At 20.7% G+C, this 20,942-nt stretch overlaps 3 protein-coding genes across 3 annotated transcripts; 1 reads left to right on the top strand and 2 right to left on the bottom strand.

The window, feature by feature from the left end:
• Nucleotides 1-5,650: 5,650 nt before the first annotated feature.
• On the bottom strand, nucleotides 5,651-8,573 carry LOC128959894 (neuropeptide F-like). The gene is made up of 3 exons (XM_054305923.1): nucleotides 8,348-8,573; nucleotides 6,174-6,219; nucleotides 5,651-5,801 (listed from the first exon to the last, which is right to left on the bottom strand). The coding sequence occupies exons 1-3, from the start codon at nucleotides 8,527-8,529 to the stop codon at nucleotides 5,769-5,771; spliced, it is 261 nt and encodes an 86-aa protein (XP_054161898.1). The 5' UTR covers nucleotides 8,530-8,573; the 3' UTR covers nucleotides 5,651-5,768.
• A 3,945-nt stretch (nucleotides 8,574-12,518) lies between these two features.
• On the top strand, nucleotides 12,519-16,638 carry LOC128960330 (xylosyl- and glucuronyltransferase LARGE2s-like). The gene is made up of 12 exons (XM_054306402.1): nucleotides 12,519-12,810; nucleotides 13,242-13,440; nucleotides 13,510-13,638; nucleotides 13,699-13,766; nucleotides 14,966-15,123; nucleotides 15,188-15,346; nucleotides 15,412-15,538; nucleotides 15,601-15,874; nucleotides 15,943-16,021; nucleotides 16,113-16,230; nucleotides 16,303-16,392; nucleotides 16,461-16,638. The coding sequence occupies exons 1-12, from the start codon at nucleotides 12,665-12,667 to the stop codon at nucleotides 16,636-16,638; spliced, it is 1,725 nt and encodes a 574-aa protein (XP_054162377.1). The 5' UTR covers nucleotides 12,519-12,664.
• Nucleotides 16,263-17,956, bottom strand: LOC128959882 (charged multivesicular body protein 5-like). Its single transcript, XM_054305911.1, has 6 exons — nucleotides 17,673-17,956; nucleotides 17,516-17,620; nucleotides 17,309-17,449; nucleotides 17,174-17,245; nucleotides 16,880-17,101; nucleotides 16,263-16,814 (listed from the first exon to the last, which is right to left on the bottom strand). Exons 1-6 carry the CDS (start codon nucleotides 17,739-17,741, stop codon nucleotides 16,764-16,766), a joined length of 660 nt encoding a protein of 219 aa, XP_054161886.1. The 5' UTR covers nucleotides 17,742-17,956; the 3' UTR covers nucleotides 16,263-16,763.
• Nucleotides 17,957-20,942: the final 2,986 nt, after the last annotated feature.

Below are 20,942 nucleotides of genomic sequence, written 5' to 3'. Positions count from 1 at the left end.
AATATAACAAAGAATAATTAATAAATCTAATAAAATAGTTAATATTTGATTATAATTTAATATTTCAATAAATATTAATGTTTTATAATATTTTATTATTAATAATAATAATTTAACATAACGTATGTGAGTTTGTATTTATAATTTACTTAAAATTTTATTTTATTTTAATTACTTATTAATAAAATATTTTTAAAAATAAAATTGTTTTATAGAGATTTTAAAAGTATTATAATAGATTTAAAATATTATATATTAAAATTTAATTAATTACTGATATAGTATATCTTGAAATTATCATCATTTAAATCATTATAAATAATTGTATTTATTTTATTGAAAACTATTTGTTAAGAATATAAGTATATTTTGTTACATAAATTATACCACTTTTTAGATATTGTGTGAAAGTTAATGCTTTGAGTAATTAATTGGAAACAAAAACTTTTACGATCTATAGTTTAACAGTAAGTCTATTGACATCAATGTCACCGATTGATTGCAATTGTCTCACTCATGGACTGAATCACAAACTATTCACTCATTAACTAAATGCAGTCTTACTGTAGATATTGTCTATTGTCTGTTGAATTGAGTTTAAATTTATATATTTAATTAATAAACATATTTTATAAATGCATCCAATATTGTTTAAGTGAAGTCAAAAAGCATAAAAATTCATAGAAAATACATAATTATATTTATTTATTTATGTAACTAAATATTTAACCTTAAAAATAAAAATGACAATCGTTTAATAATCTGTCTAAAAATAACTATTAATTCAATTATCTTTAATTAAAGTCATGAAATTAATAATAATAGTAATGAATAAATAATAGTCAGAAAACTTAATTCCAAAAGATAACCGTTTTGTCTATCTTTAAGAAAAAGTTTTGAATTAGTTTTAAATAAAAATATATAAAGTTTATAATTGTTATATAAATTTTTTTCATTTATATAATAGTAATATTTAAATAAAGTAACAATATTTTGACAAAATAAGTAACGATATCTTCTCTACATTTTTATGAGTCTTTTAGAGTAATAATACTAATCACTGATCAGTGAATAAACACTCAAAACTTTTTAATGTTGCCGTAAATTGTTGTCATTTTTGAAAAGTTTTTCAATTGATCACAAATATTAAGGAAAATGTAATTTTGAAGTAAACTTTTAAGATTCTTCTTATAATATAAATATTTTAATCCATTTTATTATATTATATATTTTTTATAATAATTCAAAAATTTTAACTAAATATTTAAAGCTTTTATACCATTTATTTACCTGTACTTTGATTTAATAGTTGATAAAACACCTAATGATCTGTTACTTAAATTGATGATTGATTTTAGTTCAAAGCATTCAAACAATTTTAAAATAAAAAATCTATTTTAATAGTTAGTTTAAATTATTTTTATTTAAAAATATATTATTTAAATTAATTGAATATTTTGATAGTTAAGTTCATTACAAATAATATATAAATAATATAATAATTATTACTTATATAATATATTACTATTTAATATACAGTATTAAAAGTATAGTTAAATTGGAAACACTGGCGCACTCTTATAGACAATCAATCGATAGTTTATTATTAAAGACCGATTGACGCCATTTGGTTGCAGAGAGACTACAATAATAACGGATTTTTAAAAAATGATTAAATTTAAGCAAAAATCACATTTAAATATTTAAAATCATTTCTATTTGTAATTTCTTTGTAATTTTCGATAAGAGTCACGAATTTATAGGTGGTTTCTGCATAAAAACACCCAATTATTATAAGTGTTACTTAGATTATCTTAGATTCTATATTTATTACAATAAATAGTACCAAAACTTAAATATTTGCAAATAAATATTGAAATATTTTAAAAATAAATTTCAATTCAATAAATTTAGTCATACTATTTATGAATATAATTTGAAATACAGTTTAATAATATATTTGTTTTTCAAACATTATAATAAAATGTGTTGTTTAGAGTTTAATAGGTGGTAGCATAAGAAAATAAATTCCCAGGGAATATAAGGAACATAAGGAACATAAGGAACATAAGGAACATAAGGAACATAAGGAACATAAGGAACATAAGGAACATAAGGAACATAAGGAACATAAGGAACATAAGGAACATAAGGAACATAAGGAACATAAGGAACATAAGGAACATAAGGAACATAAGGAACATAAGGAACATAAGGAACATAAGGAACATAAGGAACATAAGGAACATAAGGAACATAAGGAACATAAGGAACATAAGGAACATAAAATGAGGGGATATCTGATCTAATTGTTAAACAAAAAAATTTTATGAAATTTTTTTTATAAAAATTACAAATAATTTATGAAATAAGGATGAAAAATAGCAAAATTGATCTAGTACACAAAATCACAATTTATATTGTAAATTAAATAATTAACATATAGTATAAATTCTGTACGTTATGTTCGTTTAATATTATTTTTTATGAAACATTATACTGTACTGTACACCAAACATTTTCAGAACAAACTCGGTACTTTTTTATTTATGTTACTTATGTTTTTTTGTGCTACATTTGGTAATTATAAAAGATACCATATTGTCATGAGTTGTTTAAAAAATGCGACATCATTTATGCAATTATATAATTATTTAATAGAGATATAGTTACACAAAAAACATATGTAATATACATAAAAAGGGCCCGAGTTTTCGGTAGATCATAATCCGTGTATTATAAAATATTTAATAGTGTTAGAGTTCAGACAACTTACCAATTGAGAGAAGTTCCCTAATAAAATCCCTCTATTTTCAACAACAAAAATATTTTATTTTTTCTCCTTTCATCGTTAGAAAGGTAAACATATTTTTATACTATTATAAGAAATAGTACAAAAACTTTAATAATTTGCATAAAATTTCATTAAAATATATAAAAAATAAATTTGAATTAAATAAATTTAGTGATTTTATTTAATATAACATTTGTTTTTCAAAACATAATAAAATTTATTCTTTTTTTTGTTCAGTTAAATAGATACACAAAGATATAGATTCCCTGGGAATTACCAGAGAAGAGAATATAGACAACGAATGGCGAATAAAATGAGGTATTTATGCGAACCCTAAATACTGTATTAATATTTAATTCATTAATCCAGTGCTGCACTCAATCGACAAATAATACAATCAATACTTAATATTTATCTCAATATTATGAATATAATTAAAATTAAAATAAAACTTTATTTATTTATTATTTATTTATTTTTATTAACAATCAACTCATGTATACTTTATTTTAATAAACTATAAAATATTTTATATGAAATGTTGATTTTTTGAACAATTTTTTAATGAATAAATTTTTATGTAAAATTAGAAATAAATTATAATCTCAAATTAAAAATTATTTTAAATCATATAAAACTGATAGATACTAATATTTTATTAAATTTTATAAACTGGCAAAAACTTAATATAATGAAAACATTAAATATGTTAATACTGTAGTAACCTTACCTAACCTAACTTAACCCTAATTTTGGGTAAAAAAAATATTAAGGTTTTATATTAATAACTAATAAATATTATGTATTAAAATATATTAGGGTTTAATTATTTGTAAGCAATATTTAATGTCAATTGAAACACATTGTGTAATGATTTTTATTGAGAAAATGTTATATTAAAAGTTTTAAAGAAATTATTATATATTAATACACTTACTGTTAGTGTGAATGAGTTTAATAATATAGTAAATACTGTATCAATACAATAGTAAAATCACGTATTGTATTGTTGTGTACATCACTTGATATCATAAAATAAGATAATCGGATAAAAACTTTTTTACTTATTTTTATTTTTACTTATAGTATATTTAATCGAAATATTTCGGAAAACCCATTAATGAACCAAAAGTGACGAAATAAAAGTTTATTTATTTACTAAAATAAACACAAATAAAGTATAAAACTATTGTCTTGTGATTTCATGATTCAATACAGTATTATAAAACTACTGTTGAAAATGCATATAAAAGTTATATTATAGACTACAATATATTCTTAATATATTATAATTAATTTTGTACTAAACATTAGTCGCAAATGAGGTAAAAAAGTAATGAAATGACACAATCATTGAATGTAACAAAAAACTTACAATAATCTGAATTTTTATATTGTATTTACAGTACTATTTAATAAACTGAATCCCTTTAAATGCAATATACTGTATAACCAAATGTATAGTCACTTACTATACGTACTTAAAGTGTATTATTTGAAGAATTGTTTAAAGTTTTAATTTTTAATACATTTAATTATAATTATAAATCTATAAAATTATTTTAACAAAATCTATTATTTATTATTTCAATAGTTCTTCAGATTGAAAATTAATGATTATTTGTTTTTTGTTAATTTAAATATTTAATCATTGATTTAAATTATTAAACAAAATTTTAATTACTAAAGCAATGTTTAAAATAATGACTAACTATTTTTGCAATTTTTTATGTAATTAATAATTTTAAATATTTTGATAATTCTTAATACTATCAAAATTTTCACACATTTCACATTCACAGCAATGATGCAGTTGTTAAAAAAATTTCATTATTTAAAATAATAATATTTACTAATTTATAATATAATTTATCATTTGACAATTATTATTTATTAAAAAATAATAATATGAACTAAGAAATTAAAACTTAATTTAATGTAAATACAGTATTAGTTTGTTATTTATATATTAATTTAAGACATAAAATATGCATTTATTAACAGTTTAATAATTAATTTCTAAATTCTGAAAATATTTTTTTGTAAACTTGATAGTGATTTTTTATGCACGTAAATATTGTATACAATATTACCAAAATTAAATTTAAAAATTATAATAAATAAATTATTGACATAAAGTTTATAACCCGCAACAAACAAATAAAAAATATTTTTATGTTTATAAACAATAAATATTTATAATATTTGTAATGTTAGTATAAAATATATAAACAAAAATCAAAACAAACAGTTATATTTAGATATTTCCTAATATTATCATATAATTGAAAAACTTTTAGAAACAAAAATAATTTTATTTGTAAGTACATAAAGTATTAAATATAATTGACAACAAAACAATGTGTGATAATTGCGAAAAATACATATATATTTACTTAATCTGTTTGTTTTAATTGCAATATTTTTCTCAGATTTTTATTTATAAAGATATGATAGGAGAAAGTGTCTATAAGTCCATTGACTAATAATAGTACAAAATACAAATTATATATTAAATTACTTAACAATATATAAATAGAAACAAAAATCGTTTTATTGGAGACACTGTTAATGTATAGATAAAAGTGTTTTAATGATAAATAAAATTCACATCAATTTTTATGTTTTTATTATTATTGTTATAATTATAATATCATAGATAATGTTAAGAACTTGTTGTGTACATTAAAGTAATAATATATTATAATTATAGATTTATATAATACTGTATAAATAAAATGTATGATAAAATGATTAAATAAAAAACTAAAATATAAAAACTAAAATAATTAATTAAAAAAAAGATTCACTTTTAAAGCAATTCAAATAAATGAATATAAATAAAAAATAATTTTTCATGATATTCTTAATAAACGTCATAAATAAATTGTTTTATCTCACTTGAAATTCCCATTAAATATACAAAAAACTTTTTATTTGATAAAAACACACTTAAAGCCAATTTAATATATTGTTAATCGACTTGCGATGAATGATCTCCATTTCCCTAAATATCAAACAATAGTTTAATATTAGATTTTATAAATTAGTTTTAAATTTTAAAATACAAATAAAGTAATATCTAACCTTTAAAAATTATTATATTGTATTAATTATCAATAACAAAATATATAGCTTTAAATATAAATATTTTTGTATAAACAATGTTATCTAAAAATTAATATAATTTATAATCAAATATTTTTCAAATATTTAAATTATTTATTTAATGAAAGAATCTATTATTTTTGTGTTAAAAGATAATATTTAAGACTAACATTTAATAAAAACTGATTTAATAATAAAATATTATTATTTATTGTCTAATTTATTAATTGAATAGATTTTATCTTTTAAGTCAAAATTAATTTATACTTACATTCGATGATATCTTTAAAAGATTCCTAAGACTTCTTTTACCAAACCTATTAACGCAATCATTAAATTTTATTATGATATATAAAATTACAAAATATTATTATATCATAGAAATACCACATTTTATTGATGTATTATATATTATAAAATTTTACAATATTTACAAATTATTTTCTAATTAGTCCAAAGTATTTTATAATAAAATTCATTTTTCAAATATTGAATATTTTTTATTATTACCAGTTTTAGTATTACTAGTAGTATTGATAGTAAGATATTTTATTAATACTATATTACTATTATTATTGTACTAAAGTATAATAATCAAAACTACTAAATTTTATTTATTATAAAATATTTTCTATACTGTATATCCCGAATATGACTTATAATATTATATTTGCAATACATTATACCAATTATTTATTTCATTAGACTCCACTATTTTGTTTCATATATATTCACAATTATTGTTTACTGGCAAATATTTTTAATATAATATAATTGAATGTAACTTATATTGTTATCACATATATGCACTAATTTTATGCACATTACAATAAATAACTGAATATATATCATTTATTATAAATCTTATTTTATTTTTGTTAAATATATTAACTAAAAATACATTACAATTGAAACTTATTGATAACTGAATGAATTGAAACTATAATAAATATATTTATTCACAATTCAGATAATTGATGTTAAAAGTAAGTATAGTTAATTAGTTGATACATTTTGTGTATCTAATTAATATAACATTTATTGGATCAATAAATCTAACGAATAATATAATAATTTCTTATAAAATTATTAACTTTGGTATAAATAGCTAAACATATAATTATATACTTTTTTCTATCCTATAAAATCTAACTTTTATCATATTTATTATTATTATAATTTATATAAATTGGGTTAAAAATATAACATATGATACTAAAAATTTATTAATCATATGATATTGTTTTTATTTATGTTATTTTTGGAATTAATTATTATATTGAAATTTATACATATTTAAAGTAATTTGTTTTTTAATTGTAGCTTATTTGCTATAATATATTTCATTAAGTTTACATATTTTATTAATTAAATGTTAAATGAGATACACTAAGCTTTATAGCTCAATAGTGGTATTAATATAAAATAATTATATGGAAATAATCTTTAAAATTAGGCTAACAAAACAGCTAAGTGTAAATTATTTATTAATTTATTAATTTTATTTTAAAATTATAAAATTTAAATTTAATCCATTGTTATCTATTAATAATTAAAAACTATTGAAAAATATTGTAATAAACTTATTCCTAAACAATTCTGTTTGAAACTAATATTTCTTAAATACATTACATTAAAGATATAGTCGTTATTACAAACAGTATAAACAATTTAGAAATAATTTATTATTGCTCTTAAAAGGTATGTCTTAAGGAAATGCTTTTAAAAGTTATACTTTTACTATAAATGCTTTCAATTATTACGCAATTTATAGTGAGTTAATATTTTCATACAATCTATTGCAATAAAATGTTATTTTTATTTTAAAATTATTAATATAATTTTATAATATTAAATGTAAATAAAGCTAAAAATTGGTATATATAATAAATAGTAATAATTAATTTTATTATTTACTATGCTTACTCATATTATATAAAGTTAGTTAAAATAATATTTTAACTAAATTCAATGCATAAAAATAAATAAAAATAGTTAAATAAATAATAAATACAATTTGATTTATTCATCTTTTTTAATCTAAAATCAAGTTTATTAACACAAACGTTATTTTTAATATTTATATTACAGGTAGTTATTATATATTTTTATATAAACAAATCTGAGATATTATATCATTTGAAAATAAAAAATAAATAAAAAACAAATTTTCAAAAGTTAATAATTAGTTTTACTATAAAAATGAATATAATTAATAAATTACAAAATTCTAATTAAAAATAAATTTTGATTTAAACAAATAGTATTTCCTAAAAACATGTGCAATAATTAATTAGCAAAACATATTGTTTAAACTATTTTACAGTATTACTGTTTTAGCATTTATTTGATTTACAGGTATTGAAATTAACAATAAATTGTATGAATCAGTTATATTTGTTTGAAAATGTGGTAAATTAGTTATAATAATGTAAGCATACATACCTGGGTCGGGCCACTTGTGAGTAGTATTTGTCCAATTGTTCCAAATAACGTATAGCTTCGGCCATATTCGCCACTTCATCCATATTTGGTTTACCGGACACTTGCGGTACAATTGTTGCCATTAATGTCAAAACAGCGATAAATAAAAACAAATAGATATGAATGTGAATTTGATTTGCCATTTCTTATTCAATAATTTATATATATTCTTGAAAAATGATGAAAACTTGAGTAAATAGTATTTAAAAACTTTTTATCAATGATTTTAATATTAAAGTAAAACCAATTGTTTAGTATTAGTGTTAAATAGGAATCAAAGAGTCAAAACTATTCATTTGTTTCAATGCTATGTTTATAATTATATAAAGTTTTATTGTACTGATAACAAACTTTTTATTAATTATTAAGCCGATGATTAATAGTAGAGATAGTCGACAATTGGCCAATTGGAGTCAATGCTTAGGTAGGTTGTGGCACAGGGAGCATGTCGTGTACAACTAGTGCGGCACCAATACTGTAGTATATTATAAATGTTTTTACTGTTTAAATGCTTTACACATTTCATTTCAATTATAAATGTATTGTTTTCTGATGAATGCAATAATATAATCAAATTTTGCGTCATTTGAGTCGCTGACCAATTGAAACATTCAATCAAATAATATACTATTAATGACATTAGATTTAGTGGTTTATACTTAAAGTTTGTTGTTTTTAATGATAACATCTAATAATATTATACAATAGATACACAATCTATATGAAACTCGTGTATCATCAATAAATAAATATATATTTATTTATATATACAGTAGTATACATCAGTTAACAATGTATTTCAAATATATGACACATTTTATATTTAAGGCACAAATCTTCAAAAATTATTGTTATTATTAAGTTATTAACATTTATTTCCTATACTTATTAGTCATTCATTACATTAAGTTATTACTTGATAAGTGCCATAAAAAATTAGATATACATTATATGATGAAAAATATTGCACGCAATTGAATACACAATCGGAACAAATAATACAAAAGTTAGGCAATTGTCTACATGTGCTTACAATACGACCACTACATGTGTGACAATACATATACTAAACTATATGTCACACAATTATCATAAATTGTTATTACTTTATTACTACTCAATACTATTTTACTAAAAACTGTGTTAACAACACTTTATTAACTATTACTGTAAATGTTTTAATTATTTAATAATTTTGCGTTAATAATATTTACATTTAAAAATGAAATTTTACTAATCATACTATGATTTCAATAAATCATCGAAAAAAATAAAATTATAAATAAGTCAATAAATATATAAAATATTAATTTTTAATAATTATTATGGATTTTTAATTAATTAATGTTATCTTTAATAATAAAATTATCTTTATGAAATAAAATATATAATTTGTATTTATATATTGACATTTTTGAACTATTTATAGTATATTAATATTTGAATACAATAAATATGTCTTTAAATGGAAATTTTTATATAAATAATTTGCAATTTGCATAAGTAAAACAAATTTATTTTTATTGAATGATTTGATATATTAATATATATTGCTATTTCATTGGATATTACAAGTTATGGGCAGTTATTTGTGTTGAAGTAATGTGTTTTCAATGGGATAAACAAATATTAGGATATTTAAAAAATAAAATATAAGTATAGGTCTTATATTTTATTATTTTATATTAATTTATAAGTATTTAATATTACTGTATTGATAATAATAATAGAATAGAATAGAAAATATAATTTAATTTTAACTTTTTATTTATTACTAATAATCATAATTAATCAAAACATTTGTTTTAAGCAAATAATAATTTTGTAAATTATTAATTAAATGATTTTGATTTATAAAAAAATTAATCAAAATATTTAAGAATGAAATAACTTTAGAAAATGATATGTCATCTATAAAACTATAGATTTTATATAATATTTTATATACAGTATTATGAGTAAAATATAACCAAAAATAACAATAGTTTTGGTTTTCAAACATTGCTTCGTGTCTTTGACTTTGGTTTTGATACTCTCTTCTGTAAAGTTTGCTTCAAATGTTAACACCTTTTGGATTCAATTTGATTGTTGTAACGGTTTATACTCTTAATTATTAATTCAATTCGCAACAAAATAAATGAATTTATTTAAAATATTACAATATATATATATATACTGTTCTTTATAATTAACAAATTTAATGACAAAGATTTGCTTTAATTATAAAATTTCTTAAAATAGCATAAACTGTCTCATAAAATGTAATAAATATGACATTTAAATTGCATATCAAATAAATATTGCGAAAATTATAGAAATTTTATTGTAAATGTTGATATTTAAGTTACTTTAATTTAAATGTGAATTTTAAAATGCACTAACAATCTAATTATTATTGATAGTTGATATTATAATTTTATCTAACGATATTATAACTCACATAATTTGAAACTTTAATTAACTTAAAGTTTTAATTAATATAAATACCGTATTTTTGCCACATTAATGAAATGTACTAAATATGCAATAATATTATAATTATTATTTGATATAAAGTAATGTCAAAACAATATGACATAATGTCTTAAATATACTTTTAAACAAATTAAGTCATTTATTTTTATTTCATATTTATATATTCATACTTTTTCATTATATTTCATAAATATGACTAAAATATTTAAATAAATAACATTATTAATTAAATAATTTTATAAAAGCAAACTATTAATAATAAAATAATGTTTTATGGTTTTATATTTTAATTTAATTTACTCAACTAAATTTAGTAAATATATATTTTTAATAAATACAGTATATAATAAATTGTCAAAGTGATTGACTGATTGGTAAATAACAAATGATAATTTTATTAAAAAATATTAAATATTAATTGCAATATATTAATGCAATAAAAATATTGTAATATTATATAGTACATCCTGTTTCCTAACAATTAAACATTATACAAATTAATAGCATAATATATTGTTTATTTATTTATATGAATTCAATAATTTTAAATAAAAACTTTGTAATTATAAATGTTGTAATATTAGTGAATTGGTGTACGATATCGACATTTTTTCGGTGGTTTACAGCACTCCTTAATCAGCAATAATGGACTGTCTTATAGTCATTGATATGTTTTATAGAAATTACAAAGTATTTTCAACTAAAGAAAATTATGTAAAACGACTAAAAATTGTCAAATAATACATAAAACAACTTATATTATAAAAAATTATATTTTATATCTTGTTTTTTAATACATAATATTAATAGAAGAATTAAAACTATAAATATTTTCAATATAAACAACAATTAATAGAAAACAAATATCAAATAACAAATAAAATGTATGAAATTGGAGTCAAATTGCCCACTCGTATTGCAAAACAAATCACTGGTTAGACTACCACTTGTTGCTTAAAAGTGTTTATAATTACACACATTTTATACAAATTCATTATTAAAACCAATTATTTCATATTTTAGATTATAATTTATTTCTTTTTTAATTAAAGAAGGAGTTATTTATAAATCGATTATTTTGAGATATAATATATATATAAGATTAATGCGAATTTATTTATATTTTGTTAAAAATTTAATTATATTATGTCAATTGTATTGTATATAGAAATATAAAGTTTTGCTATGAGTATTAAATATTTGTATAGTTTTATGTTTAATAACAAAATATTTAAAAAAGACAATAAATATTACAATATTTGGTTTTAAAGATTATTTTGATAGATATATCTAATAATTTATGAGATAATCTTAAATAGATATTAATCAACACAAGAATATTCTTGTATTCAATTCAAGCAATTGTCGTAATTTGTGTTTATATTTAATAATATAATAATAGATGAATGATTGTAACATACTTTACGAGCAAATTATTACAACTATAGCTAGAAATTGTTATGCAGTAAAGTGAAAGCATTGGGGAAACATAATTATTATACATAAAGTAAAATATATATTTTGAATTTATGTATGATTTAGAGATAATATGTGTGATATATGTATGTATAATAGATAGATAGTATGGTCTGTAATGTTGTTATTGTTTAAAATATTAACAATCAATATCTTTATGTTTGTAAACATTTTAATTATGAATTATTATGTGATTATTAATATCATATGATATGATATTTTATATGAAATAATGATATAGTTTTAGAAAACAATTGAAATTAAACTTTTATGACATTATAGTTGTAGTGATGATTGATATGATAGTATAGATTGAATGTCTAAGTAATGGATGTATTGTTTTATCGCGTGAACCGATACATCGGTAAAAGCAATTCATTGCAAATCATAGTATTAGCCATTGCTATACATTCGTGTATTTCAATTGTTATGATTTATATGCATTTACTTTACTATTTTGATACACATTTCAGGTATTTGTTTGCATTTATTATTGTATTTTATTACTAATTATATTAATTGTTTATACAATATATTTAATACCAAATTATAATATAAATTTTGTATAATATATTATAATTTGTTTGTCAAATATTGTCAAACATATTGATTATTCGTAATTGTATTAAAAGATTAAATTATTTTTAAGGATAACTAAATGACATTTATATTACTATTTAATTAATATATGATATTATATATAAATATCCATTTATTACTATAATATATTATAAATATAATTTATTAGTATTATAAATATAAATCAATATAAAATTACCACAATTTGCCACATATTATATATAGACATTTTGTAATATAATTTATGAGATTAATAATAATAATAATAATAATAATAACTATATATTGATATAATGCTGTTATTAATGATTTTAAAAAATCATAGCAAACATCACTTACAACACAATCACTCAAATATTGGCAAAATAGCAGTCATGACCACTGATGACCAATTGACCATCAATTTGATTGACAACAATATCATCAAATCTAATGATATATCAGACAAGGGTTGGTTCAATGATCACTCAAAATGGGATCAAACCATAAATTGTTTCAACAATTATTGGACTCTTTGCTCTAAAGTATGTCCACATTATGTCTTAAATCGCTTATATATATACTGTTAAATGATTGTCTTCTTCGATGGTTAGGTAATGTCTACTCAATGCAAACCAGACCGAAGTCGAGCCATCTATCAGTTCACACCAATCAGATATGATATAACTTTATATGACTTACATATTAGTTTGAGAGCCATTTCAGATCAGCTCATCCAACAGGTGTCACAATTCAATCATTTATTCATTTTATTAATTGTCATATATTTGATGACATTTCAGAGTAACGACGCTTTCTATGGGATGTTAGTGTTAATCAAATTTACTGACACTTCTCATGAGATCATAAGGTAATAGTTTATATAATTTATTTATAAATGCATTTTTGTCGAAGATTTCCTATATATTTGTAAATAAAATACAAATTTATTATATCGTAAATATAAGAGAGCTTTAGATCAAACAATTACTTTAATCATTTTTATATAAACAAAAAAAGATTAATTATTTACATTAAATAATTATTATGTCATAACAGGAATAATAGAGTTCAATAAAATTTTTAAAATGTTTTTTGCTTTTGACTTTTAGACAATTAGCTTACCGGTAGTTTTATTTATTAGTCAGTACTCTATAATATAATAATATTTTTATTTTTTCATTTTTTTTATCAATTGATTTTTGAATATCTTTCAGATCGTGTAATAAAATTCTGCATTTTTGCAGTTAGTTTGCATTAACTCTGAATTTGATACTTTTAATATAAACCGTTTGATATTTATAAATATTATAGGTATAGGTGATAGTGTGTGGGTGTTATTTATAAAATATCGTCAATAAGTTGCTATTAATGGATTTAAACCATTAGAGTCGTAAACACGATATATTTTACTGTATAATGAAATAGGAGGTTATATACAGTATATATATCAAATATAATGTATATTTATTTACAAATATATGAAATACTATTGTACTGTATATTGTTGTAAATGGTACTATACTATTACAAATGCTTTGTTATTATCTAAATTTAAATGTTTCAATTTAAAACCTGTAACTGTTTAAAGATATACTATTAGCTAAATAATTTGCATACCCTTCTAAAGCTATTTCATAAATTAATCCATAGAAAAAAAAAACAAATAATACAATCGAAATTCATATTAATTTCAAATTACATAAAAAATATATTAATTTAGTTATATTTTTCACTCAAAATACTCATCTTATCAATATTATTGCTAATTAGATACAAAAACACGATTATTAAATTACAACTTTACAGAATTTAATAATGAAATAGTCCCATCCCTTAAGTTTATGTAATAATTATTGCAATAAACAGGTAATTACATAGTTTCTCATCCCCTGTTGCCTTCCCCACATCCTCACATTATTTTCCAGTGAAGTAAAAATGTAATATTTATTATTACCGGTAAATAGATCACCATATGATATACCGGTAATATTATTTTGCGAATAACTACGGTATTTATTATGATTATTAATAACATATTAATTGTATTAAACTGTATATACAAAATAGATTACAATTTCCATCAGAACTGGAGTTATGGACACAAAAGAAAGTTCGCTTTAATAATCACAACAAGAAACCAATTGAATCGATAACATCAATGCTTACATGTTATGGATATTCAGGAACTGTCTCTTTCACTGATATTACAATATCACCCATTTTTGGTATAATTATATTACAATTTTTAAATTAATTAATTTTGTTGATATAATTAATTTTTCTAAATAGATAATAATAATTATGATATAAAGTCAAGCACTCAAATTGGTCGGTGGTGTCAACATTTAGATAAACCTTTAAACAACAAAATGATGTTAAAATATGAAGTAATGGACATCAATTTAATTAAAAGCAATAAACTTCAAACAAAATCAAATATTACTTTTGGTAATGTTATTATTTGGTAATTCATTTATAGCTATATATAAATTATACAAAGATGTGATTTTTAGTGACTCAATCATCTATGGATAGATTAATAGTATTAGAGCGTAGTCTACAGTCATGGACAGGTCCCGTCTCTCTAAGTATTTACATACCAATCAACAATTTGAATGAAGGCATACAAGAATGGCACAGGTATTCAATGGTTTATTGCAAATCCTATGGTTATAATAATTTTAAATATTAATAAATTATAGGATTTATATAACTAAAAAATTACGAAATTTGAATCTAACGGATGACAGTAATGTAAATCTTGTGGTTGGACTTGAAGGAGACGATTATCCGATAAATGCTTTAAGAAATATAGCGATAAAACACGTTAAGACAAAATTCATGTTCATATCAGATGCAGACTTTCAGCCGTGTCCTCAATTCAATCAAAGATTTCTATCAATATATTTAAATAATAAATATAAATCGAAAACTCTATTTATTATACCGGCATTTGAATACTTAGAGGCGCCTCAAGTATGGGCTTAACTTTGTCTTATTATCTTTATTTTATTGACCATAAGTTCATTATTATTATTATATAGAAAGACGATCCCATCCCTAAAAATAAAGAAGAATTGATGCAATTAATTCATAGACAAACCCCTATCGTTCAACCATTTCGTTAGTTTACTTCATTACATACAACTTATTACTTATAAATTAATATACGGTAATAATAATAAAATAAACGATAAATCATTTGTTATTTTAGGCCAATTTGAGTCATCAGATGCGCACCGGTTGACAAACTATTGGAAATGGTATTATGCAACCGATACCTATCCTGTAATGGCATTTCAAGATAAATATGAACCATATATTGTAGTCGAGTAATAATAGATATAAAAAACATTTTTATTTCAATGTTATTTATTATTAAAATTTAAAAATTAATTTTTAAGAAAAACAGACAATTTTCCTGAATTTGATGAACGGCTAAAAAATTATGGTATGAATAAAGTGATGCATACGACTGAACTTTTTGCTAACAAGTAATTTATAACAATAATTTGCTATCAAAATGCAATACTTATATAGTCTTTAATTTCATTTAAATTAGTTATAAATTTGTTGTTATGCCAAACGTATGGACCATTCATTTGCCTCACAAGACGTCACATTATTTTCAGACATTCTTACAAAATGTTGAAACAAAGCTTATGAATAGAGCCGTTAGGTTTCAAGTGTTAAGAGATATCATTGATAAATACAAAATCAATATTTATAATTGTGAATGATTTTGAGTTATCGATAACAAGCTTAATATTTTGTATATATATTTATAATACCTATACGATTATATAATTATAAAACACATTATTTATATATAAATTATACACTTTATACTGATATTGTCCATCTATTATGTTGCAGCGATTTTCGGTAAACCAAATTCATCAACCAGTTGGCCATCCTATTTATAATTGAAAATTAATTTATCAATAAAAGAGTTCAACAAATATTATTATAAACACTTACAGCGTTAACACTCTCAGCTCCGGGTTCTCGTGTGGGCACTTTAGGTACCGACACATCTTCCAAATATGAGGTATCGGTATCTAAAGCTAATTCATCTCCCAGTGCTTCCAATTCAGCTTCAAGTTCTTCTTCATCGACTTCAGGAGTTCCATAGCTTCTGCCGAGTGCCTCCTGAACCTCATTTGCCTGCTCTAACATGTCCTCTAACTCGTCCTGCATATCCTGTAATGACATAAATCAAAATTATTATAATTATAGCGATGACTATCAATGATCAGCTAATGTCAATCACACCTCAATTTGATCGATGTTTACTTTTTTGTATTCGCGTTTCATTTCTTTAACTCCCAGTTTCATAGCGTCCACCTATTAATATACAATTATCGGTAATATACTAAAAGTAAATTTCAAGTAATATTTCAAATTTACGGTAGTTTTGGTGTCTTTAAGCATTTGTGTTGCATAGTTGGTCTGTTCCATATTGAATGACTGGTTCTGGAGGTTCTCTCTCTGTCCTTCATACATCTTCCTTTGTTTCAATACTCTCAATGCCTTCTGTTTGATGGCATTCTGTGGTCAAAATCAATACACAATTAATTCACTTTCAATAGTCTTAATAATGTGAGTAATGGTAACCTTTGCGGGTCCTTCTCTCATCTTCTTCATCTGTTCCTTGTATTTGACGAGTTCGGCGTCCAATTTCTGTATCTTCTTGTCGACCGATTCAGACCTACTGTCGACCTATAAATCAAGAGTACAGTTATGTTATCAAAAGGTATGGTATTTGTCATACATTAGCGATACAATCGGTGAGGTTAGGAGGCGGTGCCTTGTCTTTGCCGCGACCAAACAACCTATTCATGACTGTCCTATCCTTTACTTGTTAACAACAATTCAATGGTCAGTGTGTGTCACGATATGCCGCACCAAACAAATGACAATTAATGGTAAACACAAACACAATATCACTAATAATAACAATCAAGTGATGGATGTGTTTCTCACTTCATAAGCAATACATTCATTCATTCAATGACTCAATCACTCAATCACTCAAAACACTTATCATATAATAAACAAACACAACGTTTAACTCAATGACGTCTACTATATGTCTGATAATATAATAATAATTATTATTACTTTAATAACTTTTTTAAAATACACGCAATAATTATAAGATATTAATTACTGTAAATTTATTTTATTAAACTATTAAATTAATTAATAATTATATGACAATAAATTATATTGTTTTTGACAATTATCTTAAACTATAGAATCTATAGTATAATGTTATTTACATAAACTTAAACCCATAACTAACTCTAATAACAATTTTAATAAATATCATAATAATAATAAATTTATAATTTTAATATTAATAATGTTATTATTTCAAACTTGAATTTCTTTTATATATTTATACAATTTTATAATCAATTTCAATGTATACTGTATTGTATTTATTTAATATTATAAGTATTATTTTTTATATTAATATTTTTTAATGTTTGATTTAAAAAATTAGTCTTTTTAAATATAATATTTTTATTTACTAGAAAATAGTCGAGACATTTATATTTCAATTATTATTAATATTTGTATTCTCAATATATACTGTGTTTATATATATATATATAATTTATATAATATATATATTTATAATATCAATCAAAATATTCTATCAAATCCTCGATTCCTGTATATACTGTATAGTATAGTATAGTTTGGTTAGTATCAGTGTTGGCAGAGATAAAGTGTATGTATAATACAAAGCGTATTATACAGTATAATACAATGTAAATTACATAACAATTTTGGCTTGCAAAAAAAATTAGCGCCACCTAGTAACAAAAATACTAAAATTCACAATTAAACACATGTTTTGTAATAATTATTTATTTTATAATTTTGAAAAAAAATTAAATTAGCTATTCAATTTAATTCTGGTATCGAAATTATTCAAATATATTAATAAAATAATTAATATTAATTTTTAATAGTTTTAGAAAATAACGATTCTAATAACGATATTGAAATTATGTAATATTAATAATTTTAATAAAAAATTAATATTTTATCATTGTTTATGTAATTTTTATAAAATTGTAAAATACATCTAGTACATTGTATTTTGCTGTATTTTACAAAGACAAAATTGAAAACCTTGTATTTTTCCAACCCTGGTCAGTATAGTACAGGTATTAAACGAAAAACTGGTATTATATAAATATAATGTAGAGCTCCCATCTAACCTAATATAAGTTTATTTATCTATAACTATTTCTATGATACAAAGTTTGTATTACAAAGTTTGTATCAGTAATTTCTATATGAACCTTATAACTTATAAGACAAAAAATACACACAAATCTAAATTATCACATACTATGAGATAACCTTTAATATAACAAATAATTACATGAAGTGGTCAACCAATTCACACCGATAGATACCTGTCCAACATTACTATTCTTATTGAATTCATTACTAACTGTCCTAATTGATTGTTTTTTATAAGCTATAAGCTATAAATTATAATAATTTTAAACTTTATGATTTGATTTCAGATTTATGTTTGTAAAAATTTGTTTAAGATATTGGCGATTAAATTTAAAGTTCGGTTATATATTATATTATGCCATTAATCAGTTTGGACTCAATTATCACATGTCTTATACTATTAAATATTGTATTGTAATTTTAAGTAGATTTTGTTACAAACATGACTTTCATATAAACAGTATATACATTGATTTACGTAAGGTATAATAAAAGTTTATTTTATACAATTTAAACATAAATTATTATGATAATTGTCTTAATTTTAATATTCATTCAAAATACAGTCAATTCATTATATTAAAAAATGGTTTATATAATAATTATGATAATCAACAACTAATGTAAGATTAATAAATTTAAAATGTTTGAATAATAAAAAAGTTATGAAATTAAGTAAAATATAATTTTTATATTATACAGCAAAGTGTTATAATGTGAGAGCAGTTTATATCTATTATAATAGACAAAAAAAAATTGATAGTCTTTTTGTAACTTTTTTTTTATAGTAAATAACTAATCATAAATATAATTATTAAAAATAAATAATATTTGTTATTATTTATTCATTTTTATATTTTAGTGTTAATGTTATTACAATGAGTGTCAAATAAACTAGAGTTTGCAATGAGTGATAAGTACAGTAAAATCCAATAATTTCTTTGTATTTAAGAAAGTAAGAGAGAGAGAGAGAGAGAGAGAGAGAGAGAGAGAGAGAGAGAGAGAGAGATGTTTAATGTAATGGACTCGGATATAATTTAAGGAAATTACTACTGTAATGTTATATATGTAGTTATCGTCTATACAAATATTTCCATTTGAATTGCTAATGTATTGATACATATATAACAATAATAACTAAATCAGTATATTTATAAAAATAATAATAAATTACAAAAAAATACATTTACTAAATAAATATCATACTTTTACTGGGTATATCATACTGTAATTAATTACATAAAAAACTTATCATGATAACAAGATAATGTGAATAGATAATAATATAAATGCATAGATTGTTAAGACTAGAAAATGATAACAATTGATATAAAATAACATAATAATAGTAGAATAGTTAAAGATTTACAGTTAAAAATTTTATATTCATTACTTTAGAAAATAATTTAATAGTTAATAACGTCAATAAATAAAATTGAATTAATGAAACTGCTCAGTATCTCATTGGTAACATTTTAACTTTTGGATTATAGGTATCGAGTTCGATACCCATATAGGAAATTTATTTATTACATGAAAATCTATCTATATATCTGTGCGTGCAATCAACTGGTCATTCATCATAAGGTCTGACCAATTCAAACAATTTCCATTACCAACCAAATTATAATCATAAGGTTCGGTAGTGTAGCAACAGAAATGAAAATGATTCACAAAAATTGTTTGCTTTATTTGTTTGTAGTTTAATTCAATTGTATGTAAATTATATAAATTAATTTGAATAAAATAGTAAATGTTTTGTACTGACATTAGTTTT

This window comes from Oppia nitens, unplaced genomic scaffold (assembly GCF_028296485.1).
Source record: "Oppia nitens isolate AA-2021 unplaced genomic scaffold, nextdenovo-longstitch-racon4-pilon3 scaffold4_pilon_pilon_pilon, whole genome shotgun sequence".
In the NCBI taxonomy this organism is placed as follows: Eukaryota; Metazoa; Arthropoda; class Arachnida; order Sarcoptiformes; family Oppiidae; genus Oppia; species Oppia nitens.
The sequence above is the reverse complement of the archived record's forward strand: the minus strand, read 5'-3'. Positions and strand labels throughout refer to the sequence as shown.